At 41.2% G+C, this 17,956-nt stretch overlaps 1 protein-coding gene across 1 annotated transcript in view; it reads right to left on the reverse strand.

The window, feature by feature from the left end:
- LOC133347718 (phosphoinositide 3-kinase regulatory subunit 6-like) overlaps positions 1 to 17,956 on the reverse strand; it is an 83,472-nt gene that overhangs the window by 13,758 nt on the left and 51,758 nt on the right. Inside the window, exons 13-18 of the mRNA XM_061560232.1 lie at positions 17,560 to 17,670; positions 17,076 to 17,154; positions 10,074 to 10,147; positions 9,107 to 9,200; positions 5,881 to 5,948; positions 375 to 488 (exon numbers count right to left, since the gene is read on the reverse strand). Of these exons, the coding sequence (XP_061416216.1) occupies positions 375 to 488; positions 5,881 to 5,948; positions 9,107 to 9,200; positions 10,074 to 10,147; positions 17,076 to 17,154; positions 17,560 to 17,670 (540 nt within the window). The remainder of the gene's footprint in view (positions 1 to 374; positions 489 to 5,880; positions 5,949 to 9,106; positions 9,201 to 10,073; positions 10,148 to 17,075; positions 17,155 to 17,559; positions 17,671 to 17,956) is intronic.

Raw genomic sequence — 17,956 nt, forward strand, 5'->3', positions numbered from 1 at the left:
GCGAAAGCTATAACTTTTTTACTGACCAGCGTGGTGAAGTATGTCAAATAACCTACACCACCTGCATGTTGTAGAGAGGCCCTCATCCATCGGTTCATTGACAAAAGCTGTGCTTTACCACACAGCCTGTGTAAGTTAAACTATTCTGATTGCACAGAAAGCAGGCAACTTAATAGGATATATACATAGACTGTAAGAATAATCTGCAGTAAGCTGTTGTTTACCCATGTTATCACCCAAATACAATCAGAAGTTACTTTGAAGCTATCGTGAAACGTTATCAATACATAATATCACAGCAGCAGCGGTATCTAGAATCACTGTCACTTGGTGTAACAAAAAGAGAGGAAGGCAATCGGAGTTATTGTTTTAGCCTCATACCTCTTGATGTTCTCAAACGTAGGTCCTTCGTCAAAGCACGCTGTGAATCTTCCATCCCCCGGAGCAGAAAATGTGATCGAACTCACACGCGCTATTGTCTGCGGAATCTATCAAAAGACAGCGTTTCAATAATCATCATCATCACATTATTATTTTTTTTTACAGAAAATTGCTCTCCGGGCTGTGTGGAGATCCGTACCATCCAAATCTTTACATCCCACTTGGCTTATAATTATTGACTACCAAGCGAGACCCCCCCCCCCCGTCACTAATTCATGGATATGCTTTGATTTAAGAGTGTGCAGTGTACGTTTTGTTATTCATATTTTCTTGTCTCGGTTTTTTCTCTCTATCTCGCTCGCTTTCACTGTCTCGTTTTTATCCGCCTCATCTTTACACATTTGCTTGCGCTGTTTCACCGGAATGTAACGTCTCACTTTCGCATGATGTGCATACATTGTGAATGCCGTCTCTGTAGGGCAGTCCATTCTCACGCGCGTGATTCGACGCGTGGATCATCGTGAGTGTAAGCGGCGCTCTAAATGGATGCATAGGTTAGGTGTCTAATTCTTAGGTTTTTTTCGGTACAGTCACATAGGTAAAAAAAATATTATTTTATTCGGTAAAGTCACGTAGGGAAAAAATAATAAAAAAATATTGTATTATTATTTTTTACCTACGTGACTACCTAAGAATATGAATCCTTGCAGTCACGAAAGCTTCAAATCTAGAATTAGGTGTCTAATATTAAACAAACAACACATACGAGCGTTAAAACGCATAATACAATTTGCTATGTTCGCTATTTCCAAAGACGATACAATTACTATACAACATTCTAATAAATCATGAAACATACAATTTGCTCTGTTCGCTGTTCCCAAAGACGATAAAACCACTGTAAAACATTCAATTAAATCATGAATAATGCACTGCAGTACAGAATAGTGCTATCTTACTTCAAAAATTGCACGAGTTACGCAGTCGCAATACTTTGCTAGAAAGTCCCATAACCTGGATGAAACAGCTGGAGGGGGGTGTGTCTCGGAGTACATTTTTTATCATCAACGTCCAAGAAACTCGGGCGCGATGTGGCTGTTTGCATTACTGAGGCAAACTCAACTGGAATGGTTCCCCGCAGTAGTTACACTTGTGTTGGGGAGAAAATACTGTTCTACGTTATTGAAAGATTAGAACAGTGTTCTCCACGAATGTATAACTAGAGCATTGTTCTTCACTAATGTATAACTAGAGCAGTGATCTTCATTAAGGTATAACTAGAGCAGTGATCTTCACTAATGTATAACTAGAGCAGTGTTCTTCACTAATGTATAACTAGAGCAGTGATCTTCACTAATGTGTAGCTAGAGCAGTGTTCTTCACTAATGTATAACAAGAGCAGTGTTCTTCACTAATGTATAGCTAGAGCAGAGTTCTTCACTAATGTATAACTAGAGCAGTGTTCTTCACTAATGTATAACTAGAGCAGTGTTCTTCACTAATGTATAACTAGAGCAGTGTTCTTCACTAATGTATAACTAAAGCAGTGTTCTTCACTAATGTATAACTAGAGCAGTGATCTTCACTAATGTATAACTAGAGCAGTGTTCTTCACTAATGTATAACTAGAGCAGTGTTCTTCATTAATGTATAACTAGAGCAGTGTTCTTCACTAATGTATAACTAGAGCAGTGTTCTTCACTAATGTATAACTAAAGCAGTGTTCTTCACTAATGTATAACTAGAGCAGTGATCTTCACTAATGTATAACTCGAGCAGTGTTCTTCACTAATGTATAACTAGAGCAGTGTTCTTCACTAATGTATAACTAGAGCAGTGTTCTTCACTAAGTTATAACTAGAGAAGTGATCTTCACTAATGTATAACTAGAACAGTAATCTTCACTAATGTATAACTAGAACAGTGTTCTTCACTAATGTATAACTAGAACAGTGTTCTTCACTAATGTATAACTAGAGCAGTGATCTTCACTAATGTATAACTAGAGCAGTGTTCTTCACTAATGTATAACTAGAACAGTGTTCTTCACTAATGTATAACTAAAGCAGTGTTCTTCACTAATGTATAACTAGAGCAGAGTTCTTCACTAATGAATAACTAGAGCAGTGTTCTTCACTAATGTATAACTAGAGCAGTGTTCTTCACTAATGTATAACTAAAGCAGTGTTCTTCACTAATGTATAACTAGAGCAGAGTTCTTCACTAATGTATAGCTAGAGCAGTGTTCTTCACTAATGTATAACTAGAGCAGTGTTCTTCACTAATGTATAACTATAGCAGTGTTCTTCACTAATGTATAACTAGAGCAGTGTTCTTCACTAATGTATAACTAGAGCGGTGTTCTTCACTAATGTATAACTAGAGCAGTGATCTTCACTAATGTATAACTAGAGCAGTGATCTTCACTAATGTATAACTAGAGCAGTGTTGTTCACTAATGTATAACTATAGCAGTGTTCTTCACTAATGTATAACTAGAGCAGTGTTCTTCACTAATGTATAACTAGAGCGGTGTTCTTCACTAATGTATAACTAGAGCATGTTCTTCACTAATGTGTAACTAGAGCAGTGTTCTTCACTAATGTATAACTAGAGCAGTGTTCTTCATAATGTATAACTAGAGCGGTGTTCTGCACTAATGTGTAACTAGAGCAGTGTTCTTCACTAATGTATAACTAGAGCAGTGTTCTTCACTAATGTATAACTAGAGCAGTGTTCTTCACTAATGTATAACCTAGGGCAGTGTTCTTCACTAATGTGTAACTAGAACAGTGTTCTTCACTAATGTGTAACTAGAACAGTGTTCTTCACTGATTTATAACCAGAGCAGAGTTCTTCACTAATGTATAACTAGAGCGGTGATCTTCACTAATGTATAACTAGAACAGTGTTCTTCACTAATGTATAACTAGAGCAGAGTTCTTCACTGATGTATAACTAGAGCAGTGTTCTTCACTAACTTATAACTAGAACAGTGTTCTTCACTAATATATAACTAGAGCAGAGTTCTTCACTGATGTATAACTAGAGCAGTGTTCTTCACTAATGTATAACTAGAGCAGTGTTCTTCACTAATGTATAACTAGAGCAGCGTTCTTCACTAATGTATAACTAGAGCAGTGATCTTCACTAATGTATAACTAGAGCAGTGTTCTTCACTAATGTATAACTAGAGCAGTGTTCTTCACTAATGTATAACTAGAGCAGTGTTCTTCACTAATGTATAACTAGAGCAGTGTCTTCACTGATGTATAACTAGAGCAGTGTTCTTCATTATGTATAACTAGAACAGTGTTCTTCACTAATGTATAACTAGAGCAGTGATCTTCACTAATGTATAACTAGAGCAGTGTTCTTCACTAATGTATAACTAGAGCAGTGATCTTCACTAATGTATAACTAGAGCAGTGATCTTCACTAATGTATAACTAGAACAGTGTTCTTCACTAATGTACAACTAGAGCAGTGATCTTCACTAATGTATAACTAGAGCAGTGTTCTTCACTAATGTATAACTAGAGCAGTGTTCTTCACTAATTTATAACTAGAGCAGTGATCTTCACTAATGTATAACTAGAGCAGTGATCTTCACTAATGTATAACTAGAACAGTGTTCTTCACTAATGTACAACTAGAGCAGTGATCTTCACTAATGTATAACTAGAGCAGTGTTCTTCACTAATGTATAACTAGAGCAGTGTTCTTCACTAATTTATAACTAGAGCAGTGTTCTTCACTAATTCATAGCTAAAGCAGTGTTCTTCACTAAGTTATAACTAGAGCAGTGTTCTTCACTAAGTTATAACTAGAGCAGTGATCTTCACTAATGTATAACTAGAGCAGTGATCTTCACTAAGTTATAACTAGAGCAGTGTTCTTCACTGATGTATAACTAGAGCAGTGTTCTTCACTAATGTATAACTAGAGCAGTGTTCTTCACTAATTTATAACTAGAGCAGTGTTCTTCACTAATTCATAGCTAAAGCAGTGTTCTTCACTAAGTTATAACTAGAGCAGTGTTCTTCACTAATGTATAACTAGAGCAGTGTTCTTCACTAATTCATAGCTAAAGCAGTGTTCTTCACTAATTCATAGCTAAAGCAGTGTTCTTCACTAATTTATAACTAGAGCAGTGTTCTTCACTAATTCATAGCTAAAGCAGTGTTCTTCACTAATGTATAACTAGAGCAGTGTTCTTCACTAATGTATAACTAGAGCAGTGTTCTTCACTAATGTATAACTAGAGCAGTGTTCTTCACTAATTTATAACTAAAGCCGTGTTCTTCACTAATTCATAGCTAAAGCAGTGTTCTTCACTAATTTATAACTAGAGCAGTGTTCTTCACTAATTTATAACTAGAGCAGTGTTCTTCACTAATTTATAACTAGAGCAGTGTTCTTCACTAATTTTCAGAGGGGGGGGGCACTTTTTCCGATAAGACATCTGCAGTGTGAGGGCCGCCGCACATTTGAAACCATTGGGGTTTGACAGCACGATGATGATGATGATGTTGGGGGGGAGTTTTCACTCTTTATGTATTGTGGGGGGCAGCATATCAGGGGCCGCACTAAAGGCCACCAGGGGCCGTTAGTGGCCTGTGGGCCTTGCAATGAAAAACACCGGGTTAGATATTGCAGGTACCGTTTACATTGTAGAACAACACTGTATGCATTAAGATGACAATAATAACAATACATTAGTTGCTTAGGAAAGCTCATAGCAACACCGTCCCATACTGTGAAACTACCGTAGACTATACCCAGCGGTGTCTTTGCGATAGCCTTGCACTATGACTATGGCGTGAGTACCAAACGTAGTGATGATTTGACTCTACTATAACTGATCTCATGATGGGTCAGGCCAAAGTTGTCTTCTTTGCTAAAATCTACAAATTATTTCGTAACACTGCTGCATTGGCAGTGGTGTACAAGCACAAATATACGTAAAAAAACACCTTTGTCAATGACACTGCCTCAAAATTATAAATATATAATAGGCGACGTTTCAGGCAATCCCCTTTTATAATTGCTTAAGTAGATATTATTTGTGGGCTTTTAAAATGTATGATATTGCACCTATGGTATTGTCGTTTAGATATACGTCAGAACATGTTTCCACTGGTATAAAATCCTATAATAGAATCATATTGCAGAATGACCTAGTAATATATTTTTCTCGCCCTGACATGGCGACGTTCAGTTGCCTATCTTTTCTCGTTTTTTTTTAATTCGTTGTGTCACCATTCTTCTCCACGCTGATGATCGGTGCGCATTGGCGAAGGTGAGCAGCACAGACATAGGAGTGTGGTCCAGTGTAACAACGATTGTTGCTGCACTTATATGTCTTGCACAAGCACTTTATTGCACTTTCTGGTGTGATGCTGTGAAAAATGTTACGTGTAGCCCTCAGAACTCGCGTAGATTGAGATTTAAAGTAACACAATAAACTATCTTAATTTGATGGGCATTGTTCGATACCTTGTCATTCGAACGGCGGCCCTTTGCGTTGCTCGTTTCCATGAACGTCACAGTGAGGCCACCGGCATCTTCACACGGGACGAGTTGCAACACGGGGATGAGAAGGCGGGGTTGTGAGTGGCGGTTTGCACACAATGCGGCCAACATGTCACACAGACGTTAATGCTTGTCAATGAGAAACTTTCACGCCCTCTGCCCCCACGCCTGCACCGCCACCCCCCCGCACGAAGTGGCCAAATCCAAATCACATGGTATGCAATTGTAAACGGTAGCACTATGAGCCGGGAACATTTTATCTGCAGTATTCCATTTTTTTTACTAACTGCATAAAAGTAGAATTGGGACGATGAGTTAATTTGAGTCAATCGACAAAAACGTTGCAATCGACCTCTCTTCTTGCAGTCTATTACTCAGGCCTAGCCACCCGCACCTTCTGCCTCCCGAAGGAGGGAAACTCCTATAAGCCACGCCCAGCACCAATGACGTCACAAAGTCCGCTCATAACCTACCGTCCAGCGGCACAAGGGGCGTCGCAGGTTGTCACATTTATCCTTCTAAATGTCATGTTATTTATTTCGTCGGGCAATGAAATCGATAATCGGTGGCAATCGACCACTGAAATAATCGGATAGCCCAATTCTGCTTAAAAGTGCATTCAGTTTGTGAATTTTTCCGATATAATTATGTATGAATACTTATCACTAGGGGGCAGAATACAACAAGGCTTTAACACGTAGGCTTTCGTGACCAATATTCATAATAAAGGTTTTTGGGTTAGAACGCGTAAGTATAAATGTGTTATAACCCTCCACCACCCGACACAACCAGTAAGGTTTGTCCCTTAAACAAAACGCGCCAATTACTACTTAAGCCCACCGGCGTGTTGGAGAGTAAATCCACAACATTTACAATTTTAGTAGTACGACGTTTCGCTGGTAAATTGTAAATGTCAGAATGGTCACGAAACGTCATTGGCTATTTGCAACGCAAGACCCAGATATTTCATTATTATTATCATTCAGCACGAGCTAGATATCCATTGAGATTGATAAGCAATGTTCCTGGGTATATCAGTGTAATAGAGTAAAAATAAATCAAAGTGTCTCTTGTGCTCAAATAACAGTACAGGGTGGTGCTGTCTGTTGGTGGCCCTGAGCTAATGTTGTAAATTCCACATTCATGGTGCAAATCCCAATGGTGTAAATCCCAATGGTGTAAATTCAATATATTCACGGTGTAAATTCCAATGGTGTACATCCCACATTCATTGTGTAAATTCCAATGGTATAAATTCCACATATTCATGGTGATAAGCCTCCACGTAGGACAACCAACAATGATTTCCCACAAAATTGGCACGCATCTTGCACTTTGAGGTGTTTTTTTTGGGATGTACCGCATTTTTATTTGGCATGCTGTCCACCGTTTTGCTCCACGTGCTGTTCGAGTCTTCAGGAGGTGAATTATTTTTAAGATTTCCCCAGAACGTAGAGTGAAACGTCAAACATCATTGCCGAACAACACATGGTACATTTCAAAAACCCGTCGGAGTGCTGTACCGCATCAATGCAGGAAGGATGATGATAGGCAGAGTTCACTCGAAGCCAGGATTTTAACACGCAGCCATTTGTGTGTGCTAAGTATTCTAACCACATGAACAAATGCCTGCTCCATTATCTAACCATAATCACAATAATTACCAACTCTATATGAATCCACTCCTGGATGAAGGCTGCCCCGTGCCGTATCAGTCAAGAGGATTGGTTGACCACATTTCACCCGCACTGACCACCGTGGTGAAATATGGTCAAATAACTCCCCCCCACAAATCACATGATGGCATGGGGAGGCCCTCCATCCTGCAGTGAAATTACAAAAGGGGCTGTATATTTAGATGCTACAAATGACACAGAGGTAATGGTAAAGTTTGAATTTCAAAAGGAACGTCAAAAAAAGCTGCACGAGTTGATTTACAAGCAAAGACTATGGCCAGGAAAATTAGTTTGCAGCCTGGATTGATCCAGCAGGAGTGGAGAGTTGTTGTCGATGGCAGTGGCCAGGAGAGACCCAGATAAGTGCGAGTTTCGCAGGCATTGAGACGTAAGCAGGCACTGAGCGGGGGGGGGGGGGTGTGATCGGTGTATAGAGAAAGGAATGTTTTTTTTTCTCGGATGGATGGACGTGTGGTAGGGAGTGAGGTGAGGTGAGGTCGGAGCGACAGGCAGAGAGAGGCAGGCGCACGGGCGAGTGCACGCGTGGCTTCTTGAGACACGGCCTCTGTGCTTTGTGAATGGTCATTCGGTTGACCCAGTGATTGTGTGGCCGCCTGCCTGTCTCGTCTGCTGCCTCCCAAAACGTTTTCCTTTCACCGCTTTAGAATGTTTACATTCGGCAACGGTGAATTATGCCGGTGACCTTACCGATGTGCCACTGCTCCCCCCCCTAACCCTGTGGAGGACACAGTAAGTATATAAATGGTGATCCATTTATAGACACCCCACCAAAACAAGATAAATTACACGGAATGTAATATTTTGTTTCAAAGCCTCCAACACGTCTCGCATTGATCTCAATCGACATCTTTTAACGCTTTCCTCTGTAAGTTATGGATCCATTGCCATCCAAATATTCAATGGCAATATTGAGAAGAGCATGAAGAGGGTCATGATAAGTCAGTGGGGTATCTATATATTAAACTATTTAACGAAATTTTTATTTTATTTTACCAGGTAAGGCCCGCTGAGCTATATAGATATTTTTCAGAAGCGACCTGGCTTCAAATGATAGCTCAACGAAATGGATTATCATGTGGAAATTTATAGCAGCCAAATACTCTTAAACGCGTGATTTTAAATGTGCAGGGAAAAATGGGAGAACTCGGAGACAAAATGCATGCGACCACGGGGAGAACATGCAAACTCTAAATATACAATAGGCGTCAGGGTCGGGATCGAGGCAGTTCACATCTCGCTAGCGTGGCCCGCCTCTCACCACTTCCAAACAGCCCACCCTGTATGTTGTTCACCGATGAATGCTAAATTTCAAATTCTGGATATGGGCTTTGGTACTGGCATGCTGTAGTGTAGTACTGTGAATAGAATGCCACAGTTGCACCGTTAGTCCCGATGCAAAATGGTCTCGGTGGCAAGCCGTGTTCGCCGCTGTCCACTAGGCCACTCGGACTATCCCTACTAGTTCTTCCTGCAACATGAAGATGCAATTGCACCTGTGCCGTCAGCAGTGATGGCCTCTATCTTGATCGCAGTGAGAAACTTTGACATCTTGACGAGCATCGCAGACATGGGCGTGCACACGGGCACCTGCGCACAGTAATTCAGAGTGAGCCATCTGCACAACATTTAAACGTTTCAACATTCTTCGGGTAATCCCGGAACCCACACATCACCATTCCCATTGCTAACGACACCTCTGAGAAACACCGTCACTTGCTTTGTTGATAAATCTCTGATACTGCACACATCATTGGTCTGTGATAGGATATTGCAATGGTGGAAACTCAAAAACAGTGCACTATCAGAGTATTTTTGAGTTGTACGCCTTTTGGCGTCATCTGGTCCAACACCAATGGAGACTAGGTTCTAAGAAAAGCTGTCTCGGGTGTGCACCAATCAACTTCAAGGACAGTGCATATCATTATCATTATCAGAGTTGTTTCTTTTTGTTTGCATTTTGACTGCTTGTGTTGTGGTTATTGCAAACCTGATCCCTTGTATAAAGGTGTCAGTTTTGTACCAGTTGAAAGGGTAAAAACCTACTACAATGTACTCTATGATTATAGAAGATATGACAGAATACAGTGTACTATACAATATGTTCTGGAAAGTTAATATCTGATAACTGAACTGGTGCTGCAATAAAAAAAAATCCCTCTCGACATTAAAGGGAAATGTCGTTTTCAAGACTATTCATCCATCGCAGCCATAAATTATAGGCCGCAGGCAACTACATCTTCATCATACGGCGTACATTTTTGTTGGTGGTCCTGAATGAGTGATGGGAATGCGATTATTTTTAACGTATATGAATAACATATATAAAAAGCAATATCGTATCAAATCGCATTTTGTGTTCTAATCAAGCTGTAAAATAGCATTAACACGGGATCCGGGCAATTTTTAAATAGGGGACCGTGCATTGTTTTGAATATCCTTTTGCGAGGTCCTCATAGTTACCTTTGTGTATTGGATCTCGAATAGCAAGGCTTCTTTCTCATCGGGGAGTGATGCTTTTCTTTGCACAGTCTTATCTAGAAACATAATCACAATCAAATCATCATGCGATTGAAGTAAATGAAGTAAAAATGATTTACTTATTACAATTGGAAAACTGCTGCACTCGAGGTGTGAAACACATTCCTGCGGAGGGAGCTGGTAGGAACGTTGGGTTGCTCGGTCAATGGCCAGGGTCAACAGCGGCGTGGTGTATTCCGCAAATATGCCCGACTGTGAGGGCGGGCACAAGCCGGCGTGAGTCGGTTAAACGTTGAGTTTTATAAGGGCACCACGGGGTGACCAGCCCCTCCCCACCCAGCCCCATCCCTCCCACCCCCCACCCAGCCCCACTCTCCCCACCCAGCCCCTCCCTCCCAACCCAGCCCCTCCCTGCACGACGGACGGACGGACACAATAATCCCCTGTGGGCTGGTGTAACCAGGAGGTTCCTACCAGTATAACTGTGCTTATATTCGGTGTGCTTATATCCAGATTATGTAATCCAGTAATGTGGAGGCAGCAGCAACGGTTGGTGGATCACACACAGATGTCGCGAAACTCCCCTTCCCATTGCTGTACCACCAGTAGGCATTGTAGGCACTGTGCCTAGGGCCTACGACAACTAATGGCCCTATTTTTTTGCGTGATAAAAAATATAACCCAGATATCTTCTTGAATAAATATATTTTCATATAAAGAGCAAAGATAGGCACCGTGTATATACAAAGAGGCAGAGTCATGTCAATTGTTTTTCTTTCTCATAAGGTGAGAGAGAAATTAACACCGGAGATGAACTTTTCGAGATTTTGTCATTGCAAAATTAGCAAGAACATCTTCGAATCGTGTTTTTCGCACGGCCTCATCCTCAATAGGGAGTTGTTGCAAGGGAAGACAAGGCGGCGTTGTTGTGCTACGCATGCGACAAGCGGAGTGACAGTGGCGGTAGTCGTGACATGGGGCAGCAGCACTACCAACTGCAGAAAGTTATCGCTGAAGGCCTACGAAACACAATTCAGCTGGCGGTACAACAAGTGTGGACTAATATCATCTGTGCCGTCTGTAATGGGATAGAGTGTTGCTACCTCGCACGTGTGGGTTTTCTCCAGGTGAGTTTAACACATATCTAAGTCTCTATATAAGGAACCAAACAGTTGAGACTTCTCCACAAATCTGGCTGTCGCCTGATGAAGCCAGTTGTAATTACTGGCGAAACGTCGTACTAGGTTTGTAAATGTTGTGGCTTGGCTCTCCAACACACCGGTGTGCTGTACTAGTGACGAATTGACCACGTTCTGTTTACGTGACAACCCTTACTAGTTGGCTGTGTCGGGTGATGGTGGGTTTTAAAGACACATTTTTATATTTACGCGATCTAACCCAAAAAAAACTCTAATGGATTTATCCAGGTGCTATCATCTTGCATATGTAAACGCTCATTAATTGGCTGAAAACTTGGTAATTCAAAGTCATCCGATGCAGGACCCTCCTGAATATCTCAATCTGGATTCCTGTATAAATAAGTAATTATCATTAATTTAACAGCGATTTTTATTGTGAACAGCGCTATTTCAGGCCACCCTCAGCACAACGAAAAGTTACGTTCGAATATGCCGTGATCCGACTTAAAATTGGCTCCGAAATGTATTTAAATGTATTCGCATGCACATAAAAAAATTATTCATTCATTTAGTGCAATTATCAAATCCACGAGTTCATTACCGTATTGTTATTTTTTATGCATAATCTTGCACTTTTTTCTTCTTCCTGAATTGATTTAAAACTTTTAACATATACATTTGAAATTATACCATCTCTTGCCTTTTTAAAATTAGTATTATCCATCTTTTTCTCTCACATGTGTTATGTCTGTCACGGAAACGGTGTGCTTGTTATTGGCGAAACCCGCACTTAAGCGCTTCTGAGCTCAGGGGTACTGAAAAAAAAACAGATTTGGAGTGTAGCAATGGGAATAGGACACTAGGGGGCAATGTCTATCCCTTGAAAGACAGAGAGGGGTCCCACTCCCAGCGCGACCACATTCAAGGAGGAATTGAATTGTTTTTTCTCTCCCTGCAACAAGAGACCAAGGACGTCTGTGGGCTTCAGTCAATTACTTTTAGCATGTGGGTGGAGTGATACGAAATATTTTAATTTAACTTTCTTCGAATAATAACAGTCGCTGTGCGCACGCTTACATTCACTTAACTTTAATCCCTTTTATTGAGGTTGCTATAACTACCAAATGAAACAGCCGATGGAGGTTTTATGTTTGAAGGTCTATGCGTTATAAATATACATTTATTTAGCTGCGAACCCTAGAATGAGAACAGAGTTTCTGACAGTTCTTACCTTTCCTATACTTTGCACTCCTATCACGTGTTGTTGTGTTGTTTGTTGTTGTAACTTTCTGACCTGCCCCCACTGGACATCTGAAAAAGAGCTTCACAGCTCATGGGATTTCTCCCAGATAAATTGAGGTTTCTGATTCGGAGAATAGATTTGGAAATGTCTCTCAAGAAGTAAAATGTCGCTCGGGGCACCATCTCCACTATTGAACGGAATGTTTCGTGATGCCGCTACAATGGCAGTGGTGCACAACTAAATAAACTGAACACGCACTCATCAACGACACTGCCTTGAAAGAAAACTCGCACACATATATAACGTGCTATGAAGAAGGGCCGTTACCCAAAACGTCGCCGTTTATATACATTTTTATTTTGAGGCCACAGTGTTGTAGACGAATGTGTTAATATACTTATATATTATATGGCATGCTTTGGGCAATGGCACTTCTTCACAGCATATTATTTCAAAGCGTCCTTAGCGTACAGCCACTATGCTAGATATGCCGACTCCGACACTTGAGTTTTTAGTTTTTCCTACAAGTCTCTTAATGGCATATGGTGATGCAAATTGCGTGCATTTCACTGCGGTATGGAATTTGCTCTGCAGAATATCACGTGTTGTTATTTTTTTCTTCCAGTCGCTTTGCATTGCTCTCGGATGTCGACACGTATGTGACAGCAAGCGCCAGTGGTCTGTCGGAGGATCAATTTGGCCGTGACGCTGCCGCACAATGACCACGTCTTACAACAGACAACAACAAAAGCGATCTTTGTAATTACAGGACAATCACTTTGTTGTGACCTGCAACAGTTGACCTGTATTTACGTAGAATGCTGTCAGCCTTGGACTTTGAACTCGTGAATAATCATCATCTCGGCTTTCTATAGCGCAGTTTGCATGGACTATTCTTTCGTATTATCTAATATAAAATAATAATTCCTTGTCATATATTTTTATTTATGTGGACAATTATTTTTTTTTGGCCTTTGTAAGCTTCCTTCAATTTATTTGACGTTCATAGAAAAGAAAAATAAGCAAGTTGCACTTTCGATTGGTGATGGTTAAATGAGGCATGGATAAATGCGTTTGGCCTGCATTTTATTTTTGGTGTTAATTCTACCAGCTTTAAGTCCTCAATGACAATTATCTACAATATAAACAGCTTGTAATAACACACGATATTTCATAATCGAACAAGTTATTTGGTGCAGCATTGCTAAGCGGATTATGCTAATCTCAAGAGCTTCCATAACCCCATGTAACACGCAGTAGGCTTTCGTGACGAATATTATCCATAATAGAGGTTTTTTTGGTTAGATCGCGTAAATAAACCTGTCACCGAATAACACAGCCAATTAGTAAGGGTTGTCACGTAAACAAAAACACGCCAATTCGTTGCTGGTACAGCACACCGGTGTGTTGGAGAGTAAACCCATAACATTCACAATTCGAGTACGACGTTTCGGCAGTAATTACAATTAGCATCATCAGGTGACAGCCAGATTTGTGGATACATCCTCCCGTTTCGGTCTTAAATAGAGAGATAAATGTGATTTCGTCAATTATGAGCCAATTAGGTGCGAAGGCCAGAGGTGGGGGGGGGGGGGTTAATGTATGCATATAAATTCTAATGGGTATCCATTACTGAATCACAAAGCCTACGTGATAAAACTTGAATTTTGCTCTGTTGTTTTTTTGTTTCTTTACCTCCCTACAGCAGTTTTATCGATAGTGCAATGTGCCAGCAAGATTTGATCATTTAGCTTTTAATACCAATTCGTTATTTAGTAATACCATTCATTACGGATGGGTTGCCTTTTACTCAATAGCTACATACGGTATGCCAATGAAAAAACTACTTTTCATTGCACCTCCGATTAGCACGGTTGGCTACGTACGGTGCGAAAAAAGTAGCAACATACAAACATATATACTGACATTTTTTTTACACTTAATTCTTATCGTTCCCCATGGTGTAAAGTGCAGTCTTCAACTCTTATTATCGACTTGATCTACCTGGCCTCTCTATATATGGCCATTGCCTGAAACGTCACCTAGTACATGCACAGTATTAAAAAAATATAATCTATCGAAGCTGATATTTACAGCAATATGAGTCACTATACAAAAAAAGTGTTTCATTGCAGCAGCTGAGAATTTCTGCTGAGCACAAGGTTGATGCTTTTTTCGCCACGGCTTTTCTGCAATAGTGTGAGAACAAATATCAATTTTAGGTACTGGGCTCCATCCACTAAACTATAAATGCATCATAGTCCAGCAAATATGTTATCTGTCCACCCCAACTGATTTTTTGGAATGAAAAACAAAACAAATGCTGCGAAAAAAAGATTGCAAATCAATTGTTCACAATGTTTCTCCAATGTGTGTGTGCACTCACTACCCCCCTGCGCGAAATATATGGTATCAACATGTTCTCGCTTGTTTCCTGCCCCATACAGTGAGGGAAAAAAGTATTTGATCCCCTGCTGATGTTGTATGTTTGCCCACTAACAAAGAAATGATCAGTTTATAATTTTAATGGTAGGTTTATTTGAATAGTGAGAGACAGAATAATAACAAAAAAATCCAGAAAAACGCATGTCAAAAATGTTCTAAATTGATTTGTATTTTAATGAGGGAAATACGTGTTTGACCCCTCTGCAAAACATGACTTAGTACTTGGTGGCAAAACTCTTGTTGGCAATCACAGAGGTCAGACGTTTCTTGTAGTTGGCCACCAGGTTTGCACACATCTCAGGAGGGATTTTGTCCCACTCCTCTTTGCAGATCTTCTCCAAGTCATTAAGGTTTCGAGGCTGACGTTTGGCAACTCGAACCTTCAGCTCCCTCCACAGATTTCCTATGGGATTAAGGTCTGGAGACTGGCTAGGCCACTCCAGGACCTTAATGTGCTTCTTCTTGAGCCACTCCTTTGTTGCCTTGGCCGTGTGTTTTGGGTCATTGTCATGCTGGAATATCCATCCACGACCCATTTTCATTGCCCTGGTTGAGGGAAGGAGGTTCTCACTAAAGATTTGACGGTACATGGCCCCGTCCATCGTCCCGTTGATGCGGTGAAGTTGTCCTGTCCCCTTAGCAGAAAAACACCCCCAAAGCATAATGTTTCCACCTCCATGTTTGACGGTGGGGATGGTATTCTTGGGGTCATAGGCAGCATTCCTCCTCCTCCAAACACTGCGAGTTGAGTTGATGCCAAAGAGCTCCATTTTGGTCTCATCTGACAACAACACTTTCACCCAGTTGTCCTCTGAATCATTTAGATGTTCGTTGGCAAACTTCAGATGGGCATGTATATGTGCTTTCTTGAGCAGGGGGACCTTGCGCTGCAGGATTTCAGTCCTTCACGGCGTAGTGTGTTACCAACTGTTTTCTTGGTGACTATGGTCTCAGCTGCCTTGAGATCATTGACAAGATCCTCCCGTGTAGTTCTGGGCTGATTCCTCACCGTTCTCATGATCATTGCAACTCCACGAGATGAGATCCTGCATGGAACCCCAGGCCGAGGGAGATTGACAGTTCTTTTGTGTTTCTTCCATTTGCGAATAATCGCACCAACTGTTGTCACCTTCTCACCAAGCTGCTTGGCAATGGTCTTGTAGCCCATTTCAGCCTTGTGTAGGTCTACAATCTTGTCCCTGACATCCTTGTACAGGTAACAAGCTGAGATTAGGAGTACTCCCTTTAAGAGTGTGCTCCTAATCTCAGCTCCTTACCTGTATAAAAGACACCTGGGAGCCAGAAATCTTTCTGATTGAGAGGGGTCAAAAACTAATTTCCCTCATTAAAATGCAAATCAATTTATAAAAATTTTGACATGCGTTTTTCTGGATTTTGTTGTTGTTATTCTGTCTCTGACTGTTCAAATAAACCTACCATTAAAATTATAGACTGATCATTTCTTTGTCAGTGGGCAAACGTACAAAATCAGCAGGGGATCAAATACTTTTTTCCCTCACTGTATGGGTAACCAAGTTCAAGGTGAAAGGCTTGTTTTCTTTACACCGAATTCAGTTTTGAGTTACCAACAATTGCATCAACTAGTGATGGAATCGCAATGGCATGGGAAATGAAAGGTTAACAGTGTGACAAATTTGTTGGACACGTACGAGCCTGAAAGACCGGTGATGTTGGGAGCGACATAGTAATGACGTCATGTGAATAATGAAAAGAAATTGTTTGCTAATGAGCAGCACTTTCTAAGTTACCACTGATGTTAGCCACGGTTTGGAATCAAACTCAGGTTCTGGGTTTATAGTGCAGTACGCTAATCACCATGACACTACTCTGCCCCAGAGATTGATTGACGCTCTTTATTTAACCAAGCTGAGAGTCGATGGGGCTTGAATATTGCTTTTGCACTCTTACAGCTCTGTCGATGACACCGGCATACAATGTCCTGCTTTTGCACACGATATCACACGGTCTTTAATGGCCAATTAACAACAAACTTTTGGTGATTCTCTGCAACAAAAATTGCCAGACAGCTACGGGGTTTAAAGCACTTACCGCCGGAAAATAAAAAAAGGCACACGGTGCGATGATAATGATAATAATAGAAAAAAACGTGGCAATTTTTACTCGGCGAAGACCCACCAGGCGATCGTTGGCAGTCCCTGATTTCAAGTTGAGTGACAAACACCTCCTCTCCTTGTTCTCCGGAAGCCATTTCAAACTGCGAATATAGTCATCTGTTAGGTCACGTGAATAGTCTTCGTAATGGTCCCGCGTGTTATTACCCACTATGATGCACTTATCAGGAAAATGGACACTGCTGAATAAAGGCTAAAAGTGCGTAAATTTAGCGTGGAGAGGCGCACGCTTTGTATTCGTTATAGGCTGGAACAGGAACACAGCGTGCAGGTTATGGGCATCATATTGAGTGTTAAGAAAGGTAAATTGAAAGTTTACATATAGAACGAAGGACATGCAGCTGGACAGAAAGACAGAGAGAGAGAGAGAGTTGTAGGAATGAACGAGTGTATGTGTGTATTTTGCATCTGTACACAACCAACGGTGCTTATCAGAGGTACAGAGGCTCGGGATAGTCAGGCAGCTGTATCAACGGGTTAACTCTCACCCTGGCTGAGTAGAGGGGCAGAGGAGCGACCACGTGAGCCATCCGCATGTAGTCGCACATGATGTCTGTGATCAGCATGTCTCTTCCCGACGTCTGCACGGGGGAGCCCTTCTGCACATGAGAGAGACAGGGCTGCTCACTGAGAGAGGCAAGCCCCCAACGGGCTGGCGCCCATCGTAGCCAGGGTTGCGATAGGCGCCGGCGCTACTAGCTACGGCATGTAAAAATGTCGCCAACGCGACAATTATTACGATGACAAATATAGTCACAGTGAAAACGACTTTCTGCTCGGGTGAGCATTGAGACGTCGGTGTTCAGCCATTGGATTCAGCCCTGTGCCAGTCGTGGGAATTCCTCAATTCTTATGGAAGGGGTGAGGCTATCCATAGGACAGCCA

This window comes from Lethenteron reissneri, chromosome 3 (genome assembly GCF_015708825.2).
Source record: "Lethenteron reissneri isolate LAM-NWPU_2019-01 chromosome 3, ASM1570882v1, whole genome shotgun sequence".
In the NCBI taxonomy this organism is placed as follows: Eukaryota; Metazoa; Chordata; class Hyperoartia; order Petromyzontiformes; family Petromyzontidae; genus Lethenteron; species Lethenteron reissneri.